The sequence below is a fragment of the Pogona vitticeps genome, chromosome 3 (genome assembly GCF_051106095.1).
Source record: "Pogona vitticeps strain Pit_001003342236 chromosome 3, PviZW2.1, whole genome shotgun sequence".
NCBI classification, from domain to species: domain Eukaryota; kingdom Metazoa; phylum Chordata; class Lepidosauria; order Squamata; family Agamidae; genus Pogona; species Pogona vitticeps.
The window spans coordinates 100290669-100308473 of record NC_135785.1 but is presented as its reverse complement, the minus strand read 5'-3'; the positions used below and the strand labels follow the sequence as shown (position 1 = coordinate 100308473).

The 17805-nt window shown below is 38.3% G+C and overlaps 1 protein-coding gene across 7 annotated transcripts in view; it reads right to left on the bottom strand.

The window, feature by feature from the left end:
- Window positions 1-223: 223 nt before the first annotated feature.
- The window catches only part of CCSER2 (coiled-coil serine rich protein 2), a 75859-nt gene continuing 58277 nt past the window's right edge, over window positions 224-17805 (bottom strand). For 4 of the 7 annotated variants that reach the window (XM_020802249.3, XM_020802246.3, XM_078390956.1 and 1 more), the window contains one exon: window positions 224-5678. In XM_020802249.3, coding sequence (XP_020657908.3) covers window positions 5584-5678 — 95 coding nt within the window. In that variant the 3' untranslated portion in view covers window positions 224-5583. The remainder of the gene's footprint in view (window positions 5679-17805) is intronic. The other 3 variants (XM_020802247.3, XM_078390957.1, XM_072995123.2) reach the window with 2 other exon arrangements.

The following is a 17805-nucleotide window of genomic DNA, read 5'->3' as shown; positions in this document are numbered from 1 at the left end:
TCCACTTTTTCTATTATTATACTGTCCACCTGAAATTATACTCTGATTAAAAATTTCTGATCTGATGCTTTACCAAACTGAAAGCAGAATCGACAGCTCAGATTTTCTCTAACAATAGTTGGCAGCAAAATTATATTAAAATTAAGATCCACAATAGAAATGTCCTACATCTTTACCCAAAATACACACATGCAGACAATGACAGTTAAAACACAAAAGACGCTCAGAATTATTAATTTTATTCACTAAAGCAACACTGAAGAAAGTATCTTTACATACAAGTTTTAGATAATCTTTACAAGCAGGTTCCAATATACAGTATTTAGATCTTTTAAAAAAAGAAATACTATGTAATAAGGGTACTTTTGTAGCTAGTACTGGATTTAAGACAAATACTAACACTGTACTTAATAGTAATTTATTGTGGTGCTTCTGACATTTATGTAGGCAGTGAGCAGCTGTACCACAGCAATGATTAACAGATTTTTGAATTTTTGTAGACCATGGTTGCAGAAGAGCCTAGATCCAGCATCAACAACCATGATCATGTTTCAACAGGAATTGATCCACCAGTGCTAAACATTTAAGTCCCATTAATTTTCAATAAAGGGCAGCCAGGGAGAAGCTAAATTCTCTCTTTAAAATCAGTGGCCTCAAAAGTGCTAACCTTTGCCTGGACTCTGTCCACTGTTCAGAGAACCACTGCAACAAGATGAAAGACAGACAAAAATGGAAACCTCGTTCCAAAACCAATAACCATTTTAAATGGTATGAGAATGTGTTTCCCCCCAAAATAGCAGCTAAGCAAATAATTATATTTCATCCTAAGGCATGCTCATCTACCTGTATATGAAAGATTTCATGAACTGGCATGGGGTAACATGCAAAGGACAAAACAAAACACAAATGCCATTTAGGTTAACCCTAATTTGCCATTTGAAAAAAATAGTATCTGAGACCAAGTATTCACGTGCAGTCTACTTGAGCTTCATCACATCTGGATTTTGAGTACATACCACATGTTTGTCTGGGAACCACTTGAAGGATCTGATGATTACACAAATGATTCACTCAACTATTATGGGAGAGGGAGGAGGTTAATATTGCACACAGAGTTGTTAACAAATATAAATATAGGAACTTGAAGGACAAAGCTTTGCAAAATATAGAGTATTTTCTCCTCAGTACTGGGAAGTGGGCTTTTACAGGTTTCTGATTCAGCACAAATTGCTCCTAAATTTTCAACAATTTATGTGGACTGTGGACATTATATAAGCAGATGCTTAGTGGGACAAACATTTGAGGGACCAAGTTTTGTAGTCACGGCACTGAGATGACTGTAAACAATATCTGGAGACAGTGAATTGCTGTGGACAGGGACAAGAAGAGGCTAGAAACATTTCATTAACTACATCATCTGTGGTTAGCTTCCATTGGTTTAAAAACATCCACCACCAAATCCTAACGTCAATACACAGTGAACACTGTTTTACTAAATCAGCCATAGGCATGTAGATTAAATTTAGGCACTACTCCAAACACTGGAGCTCATCGTGTAAAGTGCACATTAGTTTTGTTCCACTTTAGCATCTATCGTTAAAAGATCAGTATCTTCATTATAGATGTTCGAGGACCAGTTAAATACTTTAAGAATTATTGCATAATGTAGAAGAATCCAAAAGGATAAAATGTTTTTTAAAAAACCAAAATACAGTATTATCAAATTCCCAACTATTTACTACAGCCATTTAAAATAATTCTGTTCTTATTACTTGAAACTTGTACTTCCATCTATTGGAGTCTCATTGAAAGCCTGGCATTGCACAAAGCACTTTCTACAAACAGCAGTGAACCTTCTGTCAAACCTCTCATTAGTTAAAACAAAAGCTTCGTCTCGAGCTCTGTACTTTCTAAACATACATTGGAACTTTCTTTGATAGTTGTTCTCAGGGAAAGTTGGCATGCCTAAAAAGATTAACCAATCGGCACTGGTCAACGCCATCACTTCAGGTGTTAGCTTGTGCTGTCAAGTTGTCTGAGGTACAGAGGCAGTTATCCCTGACAACTTGCTCAAGTTATGTGATGATAGCCAATTTCCTCCCAGACCCTAAATTTATATGTTTGAGACAGCACACATACATCATTTAGGCCACCCATCTCAGTCTTACTAATTGCCAATCTGCTATCCTCAGCTTTGCCTAATTGCCAGTCTGACATTAAAAAAATAAATAAATCAGGGTGCGCCAACATTACCTTTGGAAAATAAGTTTCTTTTCATCAAGTACTATACTTAAGTCGATGTAAGAAATAGAAAAATGACTGTCTCTGATGCTTACTTTTCACTAAGTGCCCTATGGAGTACAAGTATAATAATGATTTTAGTAATATGAATTCCAGAAAAGATTGAACAATTTGTTTAATTATGCCTAAAAATCGGAACAAGCATAGGCTTTAAAAGTGATGCAAGATGCTTTAAAAATTGTGTGTTACTGTTTGTCCTAGGCAAGTGGGGGCTTCTTCAAAAAGGAGCAGCATGTCACACTTACTAACTTGCCTTCTGACATCCAAGCATATTTTTGTGAAGTGGCAATCTTTCTTTCTCACTGTCTGACAAGTCTCTATAAGGTGGGACTGAAAGTGAATTAACAATGAAGACAAATATGAAATAATAGGATTTTGCAAAATCAACTCTGAAATTTCATATACAGAGACTCTCTTCTCCTGTATCTAAAGAGACAGAAATATAAACCAAGAATAATTGTTTCAGAAGTGATTAAATACTGTAGAAACACTGAGAACCAGTATGAAAATATGGGATCATTGTATCTTTTGTTGTTCAAAGATTGAGCCCTCTTTGCATCTTTACTCCAACTAGAATCAAAAAATGTTTATCAAGACAAACTGTTTTTTTTAATATTAAATGATACTGGAACATTTGTAGGCGAGCCTCGTGTTCTGAACTATATGGACAAATCAAATATAAAACCAGATGTGTTTAGTCAGCCTCTCTTAAAGAGCATGAAGTGATAATTTTGTTTGCAGCTCATCTACATCCCAAGGTTTACAAGAAGATAAGCAGAAAACTGTACAACATTTAAAAACTCAGTCCTCATGTTATCCCATCAATAGATATTATTAAGCAACTGAACTTTTATGCCACTTCAGGAATGTGATTTGTCATGGGGGAAGTATTCCCCCATTGAAAAGAGCAAGCAAGAATGTTTCACTGCATGCCCTTGCACATTTTATGTGACATATGCAAAGTTGACTGTAAAATATGCTCTTGGTCAGACCTATCACAAATAAACTTAAGTTTCTTTAGCATCCCTTCTGAGGGAGGCAGCTACACTTGGCTTAAGAAAATCTAAGCTGCAAATGCTCTGGCTCAATTTTTCCACCCAGATATATTTTCCTTCAAACTCAATGTTTGATCTAATATTCAACAAAGGGCACAACCTGACTCCTATGGTATATATCACAAACTTGAAACTGCATTCCTAACCGCTGTTCTCTAGTTGGTATTGAAATAAAACTTACATGCAAATAATTTTTTCGGTTCTGTGCTATGCATTTTTTTTCATCAATCATTTCATTACATATTGAAGATTTGGATACAGATCGATTCTTCACAGTGCCATAAATATCTGACTACATGTATTCCGATGCAGAATATCTATCAGAGTGTTTCTTATTAACAATCACTTCCCGCCTCAATTTCCAAAAGACTGAATGCCAATTCTTAAGGTTCTACATTTTAAAAAAAGGTGTATGTGTGCTTAAAAAGGGAGTTCCCCTTTAAAAAAATCAACATTTTATTACGAAAAATAATTTTTAATCCCTACATTTATAGCAAAGTTTGTGGAAACATTTGAAGTTGGCTTCTAGAGGCTCACAAGAGCAACAGAGAGCAATAAATAATGTTACAATGACATTAATGCCCCCGAAGGAAAGAAGTGCTATGAAAATCTTTAACATGGATCCATTATTACCAAAATCACATCACTTGCCATTCCAAAACAGCCTGCATGAAAAACAGATTTGGACATATATCCTACAAACTGTTTTTCAGTTATAATATCATAACTGCGGAACACAGATGTATTCCATAGGTTATCTACAGTATGAACAGATTAACATTTAAATACAACTAAGATCCATTTCACCCTGTGAAATTTTGTTTGCCACTTGTGAACGAACAGTGAATATAGATCCAAAAAGCAAACAAGCAATTTGGGATTCTTCTGGCAAAAGAAAAAAAGAATTAAGTCTTGTTTAAACATTAAATATACATCCTTAAGAAAGTTTTGGGTCATCTGTTGTTATAAATAAGTGTGTTTTGCATAGGCCTCTGAGATACAGAGTCAGTATTATGGCTGCAGATGAAGATTAAAAAAAGGCCAGCTCTGTATATTTTGTTCATCCCGTATAATTAAGTAAGTCAGAACCAAAAGTGTAGCCTTAGCCACCCATTATTACTCAGTGTTCCAAACAAATATAGATAGGATTCCAGCAAGCAACCTATCCAAATAGTCTAGCACTCTGGCAACCAGTAGTCATTGCAAACTTTACAATTAAGCCAAGCTATCTTTAAAGGGACTTACAAGCAATGCAATCAGTGGATATCAACAGACTTTTATAAATCATATTTTGAAGGAATGACACATGTCTCTAGATGGCACAAAATTATGAGAGAACAGACTAGTTAGGTACCAGAGGAAGAAATGCAGCATTCAGTGCTTATATACTTTAACTGAAGAATCCTGACCGAGATAAGAATGGATGAGATTATGCAGCTTCACAATACAGGACACTGAAATGTGCATGTGCAAGTCATACTTTCAATATGTCTTTGGTTTAGGGAGGCGGGAATGCCGATTAGGAGGTACACCATCACCAGAATGAACACTTATATCTTCATTCTGCATATTTTCCTTTGCTTGTGTTAGTTGCCTTGAGTGGTTTGTCTGTGAGCAGGTGTTCTGATGATTAAGAGGTATCATGACTTTTGGATGTGTCGTCTGCTTGGGCCTAAAGGAAACTGTTGGGGGACGAAGTTTAGAAGTTCTCCGGCTCTTGCTATTCATCTCAGACTGACTGGGTGCTGACTGCAGCGGTGCTGGGTCACTGGATGGCAAAATGTCAGGCTCCTTTGAAACAAACGAGCCATCTGGAGCTGTTGCTGCTACTGTTGCTGCTGCTGCTGCAACACTTACCGGAGGAGGCACTAATGCGTTCTGCTTTGGGGGTTTTGCAGCTCTTGAAGTCTTTGGCGGTGATGCCTGGTTTGTCCGCGAGCAACTGTTCTTCAGAACTAATTTGGTCGGCATTTCTTGCGTAGTCAGATGGGCAGATGATTTGGAAGAAGAGAGGTGAGACTGCAATGTATTGAATTTTCTACTGGTCAGATCTTTAGATTTCTCTCCACCTTTTACATTCTTGGTGGAATTTGCATTCTTCTCTGACTTCCCTTCATATAATTGTGTATTTAAAGTGCTCAGTTCATTTAGGTTATTGGTGCCGGAGCCATCTGCAGCATTTTGATATTCACGGCCATCCATTATCTGTTGGTCTTGACTAGGATGTTCACTGCGGGCCACGATGGGTGACATTTTTATTAGTTTTCCCTGGGCGATGTCTGTGAAACGGGGAAGGAGGCTGGAAGGCTGTAGTACTTGAGGCTATGAGAGAGAAAGTTACATGGTAATAGATTAGGGGGAAATCAATAATTATGAATACAATATAAACTGGTCAATAATGGTACTTAAGCTTCTGCATTAAAAAGTGTACATATAAAAGACAAATGAAAATACATTCCATACAAGTCCAGGAGCAAAGGAATCACATTCAGCAGTCTGGGTGAATTAACTACGCAACACAGAAGAACATTTACTGACTTAATTATAGGGGGAAAAAAATCAGGCAACCTTGCCACAATAATACAAATTTTAAAATGTCAATACCTGAGAAATGGTAGCTTTAGACACAAGGCAATTTAACAACACACAAATGTGAATAAGATGTATCTGAATGACATGCTCATATGATTATTAATAACATTTTGAGAATTTGAGATAAAACAAAATTTTCTATAGTAATTTAAATTTAAAATGATATTTTGCATTACGCTTCAACTATTACTTTTTTTCAGAAGCTTAGATGGATGGAAACCTTAGAGGGATGGAAGGTCAACTGGGTTAAAACTGATGTTTGAAAAAACTGAGACAACACATAATCTATTTCGACCTTTCAATTAGAGATTTAATACTGCCATCACCGCTACTCACAAAGTGTGATAAATACAGGGAAGAGTCCAAAACTCAGTGATAAATGACCCAAACAGAACACAATCTCTTAATTTAATGGACCACAAAGATCAGCTTGGGAAAGGTCTTTGTCCAAAACCTTGAAGAGCAACTGCTAATCAGCATTCCTGCCACTGGCCATACCGGCTAGGGCACTGGATTGTGTATCCTGAAGTTAAAATTCTATTTCATTTTTACCAATGGAATTACTAATATTCATTGCCTTTTTCATCTGCTCTACTCAAAGGCTTAGTTTAGTGCTTTAAGATAATGTATGTGTCCCTTAATTTACTTTTGACTTTAAAGGAATTGTAGAATGCACAGACCACAGCAATCCCAACACCCTAGCAAGATTAACACAACACAAATAAGTGAAACATATTAACACCACTATTATAGATCTTTTGCACCAATGCTTAGGCTGGGATATATCTAGAGCTATCCAATGAGGTATGAGAAACTGTTAACTGTAATCACAGCACTACAATAGTCATTATGAGAATGTAATGGTCAGAAACAGCACTGCATTTATTTTTGACTGATGAAGTGTAAGGAATATATTTGCTTCTCTCAATAGACCAACTTTACTTGGGTAGATGACTTACCACTGCTGCAGATGGGTAACTGTAGTTATTTGGGGGCAGGGGAGATTACAAATATTTACAGACAAAGAAAATATGTCATTTTCTAAAAAGGGTGGTTTTAAAATAAACAGAAAAAAAATTATCATTGATTCAGTAATATCACTGGTACAGGGGGAAAGGAATTTGGATCCAAAACATAGCACATGCACGGATAACTGCTCATTCCAGAGTCCAAAAGAAGTGGACATCCACACAAGAAAAGAAAAGAAAGGGAGATCCAGCAGGTATCTAGAACTCATGCTTGCTCTGTGTGGGGAGGGGAGAGAAGAAGGGTTAACATCTTTACAGTAACTTTTGCTTCAAAAGTTATTATTTTTTAAAAAAATAATAACTTTTGCAGTATAGCAGTGTTTATGACAGAGGTAGAGTTCAGTATCAGTAGCTCCTCAGCTAATCTCTATAATGCACAGGAAACTGCAAAAGGAAGATGGGAACATGACTTGAGGCATTCTTTTATGAAAGAATGTATATTCCACATATTTAGCTAATTGAAACTACCTGTGCCATAAATGTTTTAATAATCTTCAAATGGCCACACATGAAGGAATTACAACTGGGTGACATATAACCAAATACAGTGGTGCCTCGCTTAGCAACGTTACTAAGCGCTTTCATCGCTAAGCGGTTTTTAAAGTCCATAGAAACGCATTAAAACGTGTTTAATGCATTCCTATGGGCTTAAAAACTTTTCTTTCAGAGAAAATCCTCCATAGCGCCGCCATTTTCGCTGCCTCTTAAGTGAGGCAAAACAGCAGGGTGGCCATTATGTTTTTCCAGCAGCCATTTTGAAACCGCCGAACAGCTGTTAAAAAAGGGTCGCTTTGCCATGATGGCTTCCCCGTGATCATCGCAAAGTGAATTTTCCCTAAAGGGACCATCGCTAAGCGATTGTTTTTGCGATGGCAAAAAGTCTATCGCTAAGCGATTTCGTCGCTCAACGGAGCGATCGCTAAGCGAGGCACCACTGTAAGGTTAATATTCTAAGTGACTTTTTATAGTTATCATAGAATGAATGGATATTCTAAGAAGTTCTGATATATCTAAAATATAATAACCTTAGAACTACAGGGCTGGAAAGGACCCTATGGATCATCAAGTCCAACCCTTGTCAAGGAGACACAGTGAGGAACTGAACTCTCAGTCTCTGACTCTGCAGCCAAATGCCTAAACCACTGAGCTATCCAGCAGTTCTATAAGCATTTTAAAAGTAACTTACAGAAGGCAGAAGGAGAATAATGCTATAAAAGTATAAAAGTACTAAAAAAATTTCTTGGCCTCAGCCAAGATATATCGATTTAAAAAAAGCCAACTACACTTTTTTTTGTTCCTGTAGAGCAAAAACATTCATGCATTTCATCTGCAACAGCAATGTCAAGATTGCCAAACTGGACTATTGAAGACTAAGGAAAACCTATAAGCAACCATCCCCACCTGACGAGGGGGGGAACACAATCAAAATCTGAAATGTATAAAGTATTACCTGATTAAAATGGTATAAGAAATGTAACCATGGAAATGTGAGATGTGATTATAACATGGAGCACTGAACTGATGGAGGCTACCTCTAGACAAACAGATATAACATTAAAAATGAGTTGTGATGCAGAAGTTAACTGCTCAGGAGTAATGTACTGAATGTCCATTAGAGATCAATGCAGAGTAATTAAGAAAATCCTATCTAATCCCATGCATTTTCCTAACTTTTTGATTGTTTCTCTATGCCTGCCATGCAAACAGCAATGTTAAATGAATGAAAATCCCTATCCATGCACAACCTATGTAAAAATACATTCAATCTGCAGTGTTAGAATAAGAAGATAAGGGGAAATGTTTTTGTTTCCGTAATTAGCAAATTTTTGCTTCTGTAGTAGAGTCTATGAGATTCTGCATTAGCCTGCTATTATGCAATCTGTGGTTTAGGAGTAAACAATGGTAAGAACATATAAACATCCCCTGCCTGTAAGCAAGATGCCAGTCAGCACAGGGTCAGCTAAGCCAGCTGAGCCACAATTGAGCAATGCCACGGTGAACTGAAAAGCCAGATGGTGGAAACACATAATGAATCAGCAGCATTTAGAGACAGCAGCACAGAGGCAACACACAAAAATCATGGATTTCCCTCCAGAGATTTTAACTGACAGGTAGCTGAGTGAGCACATAGCAAACTTGTTGGTTTTTTTGTGTCTAAATATAATATTAAGAAATGTACTTCCATGTTTATGGATCTTTACTTGTCTAAGTCATTCTTGTCTGAAACTTTCATAGCTAAAAGCTTATAATTGAAACATTTTTCTGAGTACTTGCCTAAAACTTACATTGTCTTAATATACTTTTAAGCATTTGTACCTACAACTTTTGTTCAGAGCTTATATTAAAGGCCACCTGTCTTTGATTTTTTTAATTTATGTTTGAGTTTTCAAACATAAAAAGTTATGTTTTCAATAACATCTAGATTTTTGTGAACAGAAAAATGCAAATGAAAAAAGCTAGTAGTCTTAGACAAGCTAATTTTGCCTGGCACCATTTTTTCTGTTTACTTCACCATGAGTGAAAACCGTGGTTTATTCTCATCCTCTGAAGTAAGATGGATCAAGTTTGGAAACTGTGCTTCTAGTGAGCCAAGCAGTAGCAAGTAAATGACTTATACCTTGATATCTAGATGAATTGTGACATGATTCTCAGGATTATCTGGTTCACACTAGTATTAATCCTTTCAAAAATAAATGTTAGCTGTGACCACCATAGACTCAAACTACCAAGAAGTGTTATAAAGTTTTCTAGGCGTCTAAGGACATTGTAAAATTATCATACTTTTTTCCTTGACATGAACACTAAAGGCAAGCTTTTCATACAAAATCATTTCCATGAATTTTTGCCAAAAAGGACTAAATCAGAAGTAATGTGCAAAAATTTCTCATAATCTTGACTAGCAGGGAGAAAACATCTAGTTTCTTTTTATTAGTGGCAAAAACTGAGCAAACATTTACATCTGTCCTTAGAAGTATGTCCCACTGAGTTGTGCCAGGATAACTCCCAAGTTAGTTATATGTTTACAGCCAAATAGGTGTGTCAAATAGTACATGTTCTTATGGTATACAGTGGTGCCTCGCACAACGGGTGCCTCACACAACGATGAATTCACACAACAATGCCTTTTTCTGTTAAATTTGCCGCCTCACACAGCGATGTTTCCTATGGGGGATTTTCACACAACAATGTCTCTTTTTCGTTCCTGTAAAAGTGTCTTACAATATTTGGAAGCCGTTTTAAATGCTTGCAATGGTTAGCCCACCTCCTGAACCCTATGCAAACTGATTTTGGTGTTGTTCTGACACTTCGTTAATTTATGGTAATTTTTTGTTTTCTCCATTGAAAACCATTGAATGGTCTGTCTAATGGTTTCCAATGGAGAAAACAAAAAATCATCATAAATTAACGAAGTGTCAGAACAACACCAAAATCAGTTTGCATAGGGTTCAGGAGGTGGGCTAACCAGTGTAAGCATTTAAAACAGCTTCCAAACATTGTAAGACACTTTTACAGGAGTGAAAAGGGAGATCGGGAAGAGCTTTAAAAGGCAAACGGAGATCAAAGAGCCCTTTCCCGATCTCCCTTTTCGCTCCTGTAAAAGTGTCTTACAATGTTTGGAAGCTGTTTTAAATGCTTACACTGGTTAGCCCACCTCCTGAACCTTATGCAAACTGATTTTGGTGTTGTTCTGACACTTCGTTAATTTATGATGATTTTTTGTTTTCTCCATTGGAAACCATTAGACAGACCATTCAATGGTTTTCAATGGAGAAAACAAAAAATTACCATAAATTAACAAAGTGTCAGAACAACACCAAAATCAGTTTGCATAGGTTTCAGGAGGTGGGCTAACCATTGCACGCATTTAAAACGGCTTCCAAACATTGTAAGACACTTTTACAGGAGCAGAAAAGGACTTCGCAAAGCCATTGAAATGTATTGAGTTGGCTTCAATACATTCCAATGGAGGAAACATTGTTTCACACAGCGATGTTTCCTATGGGGATTTTCACTCAGCGATGGCAATCCATTCCAATTGGAACGGATTAACCGGTTTTCAATGCATTCCTATGGGAAATGGTATTTCACAGAACGATGTTTCACACAACGTTGATTTTTTTTGGAACCAATTAACATCGTTGTGTGAGGCACCACTGTATTCCATTTTTAGTTGTTAAAGCAACAGAAAAAGCTGGTTTGATAGTAAATATTCCTCATATTTAATTTTTCCCCAAAATCTCCTGCCCACCCCCTATGTTTCAAAATCTTGTGAAGTTCTAGTCATGTCCTAAATGCCTCCTCTAGGCAAATATATTCTAAACGCTATGAAAGATCATAGAATCTGCCCACTGTTTTCCAAAACTACACCCTATTTTATACTTTAAATTCTTCCGTTTTCTTTGCTGAACTATTCAATATATAATCTTTCAGAGTTCTTCCATTAAGAAGCTGCTGTGAAATAACTGAAAGCAAATTCATTCCCCAAGACAATACACTGTTTCTGATCTAAGGCAGATGTGAAATATACACATTCTGCAACACATACACTTTGCAGCTGCTGCAGTTACATCAGGATTTTCTAGAGTAGAATGGACAATATTTGCATGTGTATGTCACATCAACCCTTGTATGACCTGTAAGCCCCATACCTCCTGATATGTGTATGTCACATAAACTGCCACAGAAAACTCCAAAGTAGCACCACTACTTACATAGTACTGCATGTAGCTCATTTTAAAATTCCACAGACATTTGAGGCTGCTGAGAAGGAGAACAAAGTAAGTCCTCTTCCAAATCCAGGCCCTGTATACTCAGCCTCCACACATCACTAGATTGCTTGGGAACAAGGGAGTGAATTGTGAAAACAAAAAGGGATAATTCAATGCTCCTTCTTTCTTTCCACCACTTCCAAACGCCACTTCACTCACATATCTACTTGTCCCTTTTATACAGTTACAGTGGTGCCTCGCTTTACGATTGCCCCGCATTATGACAAAACCGCATTACGACGATCTTTTTGCAACCGCAACTGCGATCGCAAAATGATTGTCTGAATGGGGTTTTTTCGGTTTGCGATGATCGGTTCCCTGCTTCGGGAACCAATTCTTCGCAAAACGACGATTTTCCTCCAGCTGATCGGCAGTTTCAAAATGGCCGCTGGGTAAATAAAATGGCTCCCCGCTGTTTTCTGGGATGGATTCCTCGCAAGACAGCCACCCAAAATGGCCGCCCTATGGAGGATCTTTGCTGGACAGTGAGTCACCAGCCCACTGGAATGCATTGAAGGGGTTTCAATGCGTTTCAATGGGCTTTTTATTTTCGCATTACAACGTTTTCGTTCTACAACGATTTCGCTGGAACGAATTAATGTTGTAATGCGAGGCACCACTGTACTTTTGATATCCCATGAAAAGCCACACTCCAGAGTGATCCACTTCTATGGATGTACCGTACATTCTACTGTCTTACTTGTAAGGACAGAGAAGCTATAGTTGTGACTAACTTATATTATCAAATGGAGCAGGGGATATAAAGATGCTGAAGAAAGCTATCTGGGCACAGGGAGAGAATGTTGTGAGAAAAAAGAATTCTAAAGCAAAACAATCTAGTAGGCATCCTTCAGTCTTGAGAGACTATGGTAACAGGCTCTGAATAGAGTTCTTGGAACAGTGTCTAGTGTGGCTGAGAAGGCCACATTGAAGACAAATACAATCTGTCCTCTGTCCAGCTCCCTGATTTTGCTGATTTCGGGACTGCCTCTTTGCCTCCGCCTACTGAACAAGTGTCTCTTCAAATTGGGAGAGGCCATGCTGCACCGCCTGCCTCCAGGCTGAATGCCAAGTGTGCTATTTATATACCACTCCATAGCGCTTACAGCATTCTCTGGGCAGTTTATAATGTAATTACTCAGGTTACACATTGCTCCCTCCCCCTGTGAGCTCAGTTTACTGACCTCAGAAGGATGGAAGGCTGAATCAACCTTGCGCCAGTTACCTGAGCCCATCAGGATCAACTCAGTCATGAGCAGAGTCTTGACTGCAGAACTGCAATTTAACCACTGTGCCTTGCTGCTTCTCTACTGACAACCCCCTACCAAAACTATTCACAAGTAACAATTTTAAATGTGATATAGTGCCTGATGAGATAGGATAGATAAGCAGTAGATAAAAAGAAAGAACCAAGCAAGCCAAGGAATGAAAGGGAGGGGTGCATCTTCCAGACCTCACACAGACAGATCCAGCAACTGGGATAAAGAATAGACAGAAAAACCAGTTGTCTTCCCCAAACTCTACATATCCCACTTACTTATTTCCCATTTACTGTTGTAAGGAGCTGTCTTCTGTATTGCTATTCACTGCTTCTCCATAGTACACTGAGGAATAGTAAACTGACAGGAAAGGAATACTCCTGATTACTGTTGATGGACAGTGTGTTTTGTAACACAGCGGAACAGTTTGTAGCTTTCAGATGATTTTAAAGGAATTAAAGTACAGCTATTTTAATCACTTCAGAGAAATGAGAAAAGGAAACCGTTTGTTGGAATCCTACTGTTGATCGATAATTGCCTTGATGGCAAACTGATGATGAGGTGTGTGCCTAAGAAAACAAGCAGCTCCTTGTTAATGAGCCATCAAGCCTTGCACAATTTTCCTTACACAGGTGTACATTTGCAAAAGGATTTTGGCCATGTCTTTTAAAAACTAACTATAAAAAATACTTGTATCTTCTTGGGAAACAAAGGGTTTGGAATGATAACTGCAATTAAACACTTCCTTAAAAGTCACTTTCCTAGCTGTTTATTCTTTATTCTTACCAAAGCAGTAATCTGCTCACCAATGATGGGATCCAGTTCTCCAAAGGCACTGACTCTAGCTATGTGATGGACAGTGAATGTATTTTTTTTTAACCAACTGGCATAACGCACTGCATGAAGAATGACAACGTATTGGTTTCATCCAAACATCTGGTGCTCCTCTCCACATTCAGGGGTGGGAGAAACATACAAGCAATCCTTGTCTGTAGGATCCTTGTTCATGACTAGAGATGAGCACAAACCTTGGTTCAGAGGTTCATGCTGGTTTGTATGCGTGGCACCACAGGTGCCATACATTCCCTTCACTTGCCTCCCCTGTCAATGACCCACTCACCAGCTGGTGCATGATCCTCTCCTCTTTTTATTTGGCCGTTCAGTCAGTCCCTGGCAGAAGCATGGGTTGCCTGTCCTGCCTCCTTGTCTGAGTGGCCGATCAGCCAAGGAAGTGGGGAAGGGAAGCCTCTGCTCCTGCCAGAGACTGGTCAAACAGCCAAAGAGGAGGAGGAAATGAGCACACTCCAGCTAGTGAGTGGAAGATCCACGTAGGGGAAGACAATGTGCAACATCTATGGTGCCATGTGTACAAACCGTCACGAACCTCCAAACCAAGGTTCATACCCATCTCTAGTCAGGAACAAGGATCCTAGAATTGTGATTTAAGTACCATCATGTTTGCATTATTAACAATAATTATGTGTAATCAAGTCTATTCTGATGGAGGTAACTTCCAGACAAATATGATGGTACTTAATTCACAATTCTACCTAGATACAAGCTGCTGCCATAGAAATCTTCTGCAGAATTTCCAACTGTTGTCTTGGCTGTTCCTCTCATCTTTCCAGGGTTGTCCAGGTAGAAAGTACGCAGAAGTAGGTTGCCATTTCCTTCTTCTGGGGGGGGGGGGCGCCCTGGGACTAAAGTCCACACAGGCTGGCTCTTCTCTTTGGAGGCACAGTGAGGAAACAAACCCCCAACCAGATACAACCAGATTCCTAGCCCACACAGGTTTTTAACCAGCTAAATGCATTATTTCAAGCTCCTTAACATGATCAAAATCCTCTTAGGGAAATGTTTATAGAAATAAAGCAGAATTGCACTCAAAGGTAGTTGGATCTCTCAAAACCCAATCCAAAATTAACTGCCAAAATGTAAAGAACCACGATTGGTCCAAGCCAGGAAATAAAACGTATTTTATCAAAGATAAATTAAGGGAACATTATTATTCTAGAGACAGTAATTATCTGCTGCTCTTTATTTTCATCATATTTTACAATCCTTCTAAATCCTTCTATAATTCTTCTAAAGTCAGCTGCATAGATATAAACTAGGGAAGAGTAGCCTATGGGCCGCATGCAGGCCACTAATACATTTCTGAGCCTGCCTATGACCAACACCAAATAAAAATAATCATTATTGCTAGCATGGCTTTCTCTTAGCTATTGTCACTTCACAGGAGTTTTCCCCATCTGCTTTAAGAAAGATTTAAGTTGTTAAATGTTTTAATTTAAAAAAAAATCTTAAACTAGCTACGTAGCTTGGAAATCACAAAGGAAGTCTTCAAATGCCAACTGTTCTCTTCAACCAAGACTTCCTCCCTTCCTATTTGGATACAGTCTGTTCATTTTCTAGCTACTAGTCTCACTAATCAGGTCATTCTGACCCCTGGAGAATCACAGAGACAGAATTCTCAAATACCATTGCTGGTTTAGCTGGCTATTCTCAGTGCCTTGGAAAAAAATAAGTGGAAATACCAGAAATTCTAAAAATAAATAAAATGTTTATTTTTATTTATTTAAAATATTTTACCATACCTTTCTCTTAAAAGAGACCCAAATCAGCTTACAATATAAATATGTAAACAAACATACAGACAGACAGACAAACGAACAGTATTAAAAGCTAAGAAGAAGTAACAATATTGTTAAAGAGAATTAAGCAAATATAATATTAAAAATGAGTAGGGGGAAAAAACACATTCCTGTCTTAAGAACTCTTAGACAGCCACTAAGAGAAAAGCCTGACTGAAGAGAAAGATACCTGCATGCAGAAAGACAGCAAAGATGGGTCTAGCCTGGCTTTCTGTGAGAGGCAGTTCCAGAGTCTTGGAGAAGCCTTCTTCCACGTCCTCACCAAATGCACCTGTGAGAATGGTGGACTGGGAGAAAGGGCTCCTTTTATGATCTTAAGCCTCAGGCAGGCTCATAAAATGGGATGTATTTGAGATAGCTTGGACCCATGCCATTTAGGGTGTAATAGGTTAAAACCAGCATTTGGATATGCCTGGATATAGATTGGCAGCCAGTGAAGCTGCTATAGCAGGGAGACCATGATTTCTGTAGTCAGTCTCAGTTAACAATCTGGTCGCAGCATCTTGGACCCACTGAAGTTTCCAAACACTATCCAAAGGCAGCCCCATGTAAAGCACATAACAGTAATTTAACTGGGATGTAAACTAAGGCATGTCACAGTAGCCAGTTCAGACACCTCCAGAAACAGGTGCAGCTGCCGTACTAGTTTTAACGGTGCAAATGTACTCCTAGCCATCGCGGAAACCTGGACATCCAGGCTCACGGATGAATTCAGGAGCACGCCCAGGCTGCACTCCTGTGTTTCCAGGGAGAGTGTAACCGTACGAAACACAGGTTGTACCCCTATTCGCTGATCTGCCTTTGAATTGGCAAGGAGCATCCCTGTCTTGCCTAGGTTACATTTCAGTTTATTCACCCACATCCAGTCCGTTACTGACTACAGATACCAATCAAGAACCAAAACAGCTTCCTTAGATCTAGATGGAGTTCATCCACACTGTGGACTCCAAAACTCCAGGCCAAAACTCCATTTTTTCATGTAGATGTTAAATAACATGGGGGACAAAACAGTCCAATGGCCAGGATGTTGAACAGGATTCCCCCAATACCACCTTCTGAGTTTTCCCCTCCAGGAAGGATCAGAGACAACATAAAACAGTGCTTCCAAGTCCCATCCAAGAGAGACAGCCCAGAAGGATCCAATGGTTGATGATACAGAAAGCCACTGAGAGATACAGGAGAACCAACAGGGACACAATCCCCCTGTCCAGTTCCCAGTGTAGGTCATCCACTAAGGTGACCACAGCAGTCTTGGGGATTTGTCACTGCACTTGATTTGATGAATTAGGAATGATTATATGAAATTTTATGCAATGGAATGGAAATACATTTTTAAAAGATGCATCCTTTCTTTATTAGCTATTTATTATTTAAGTGTGTTTTGAAGGAGTCAGGTTTAATAATGAATTGAATTATTTCATCGAGAGAAATAATGATTTTATTGAAGGGGTAAATTTAAAATATTTTAACAATTGGTAAATAAAAGAAAATGTTTATTTAAAAGCAAAAAGCAAAATGTGCTGCCAGGGACTGAACCCCAGGTCGTGAGCACAGGTTTGGTTGCAGTACAGCAGTTTAACCACTGCGCTATGAGGCTCTTTATTTGTATTTCTTAATTATTTACAATTTCTTTGCCCAATCATCTTTCTTATCACGACCTCCCCGCTTGGAAGCGGGGCCTTTGGGCAATCTGAAAAATGACTCTAAGCCCTGCCAAACCTGCCCATCCCAGTACAGACTACCTTGCATTTAACAGGTCAGCAAATGTCAAGAAACACACAAGCAACCAAATTATGAAAAAGAATCTAAAGACTTTTTATCTAATTTCTCTGACTAATACTCAACATTTCTGCCAAATTCCGTGGAAATTCCAAACAATTCCCCAAATGGTATCACATTTGCCATTATAAGCAGAATTGTTGAAGCCAGCTAATTAACCAATATAGTGTAAGTAAGATGAGTGCTGACTGGTAGTTAAGCGAAGATGTAAACCAAACAGATTCTAGTTAAAATCCCATTTTTGCCATTAGTCATTGAGAAGAGTTATATGGCTATTCTTACAGGGATGTTTTAAGGATAAATAGATTAAAGGTACATAAAATTATTTCAGCATTTAGAATAGCACATTTATTGTGCTGTAGAATACT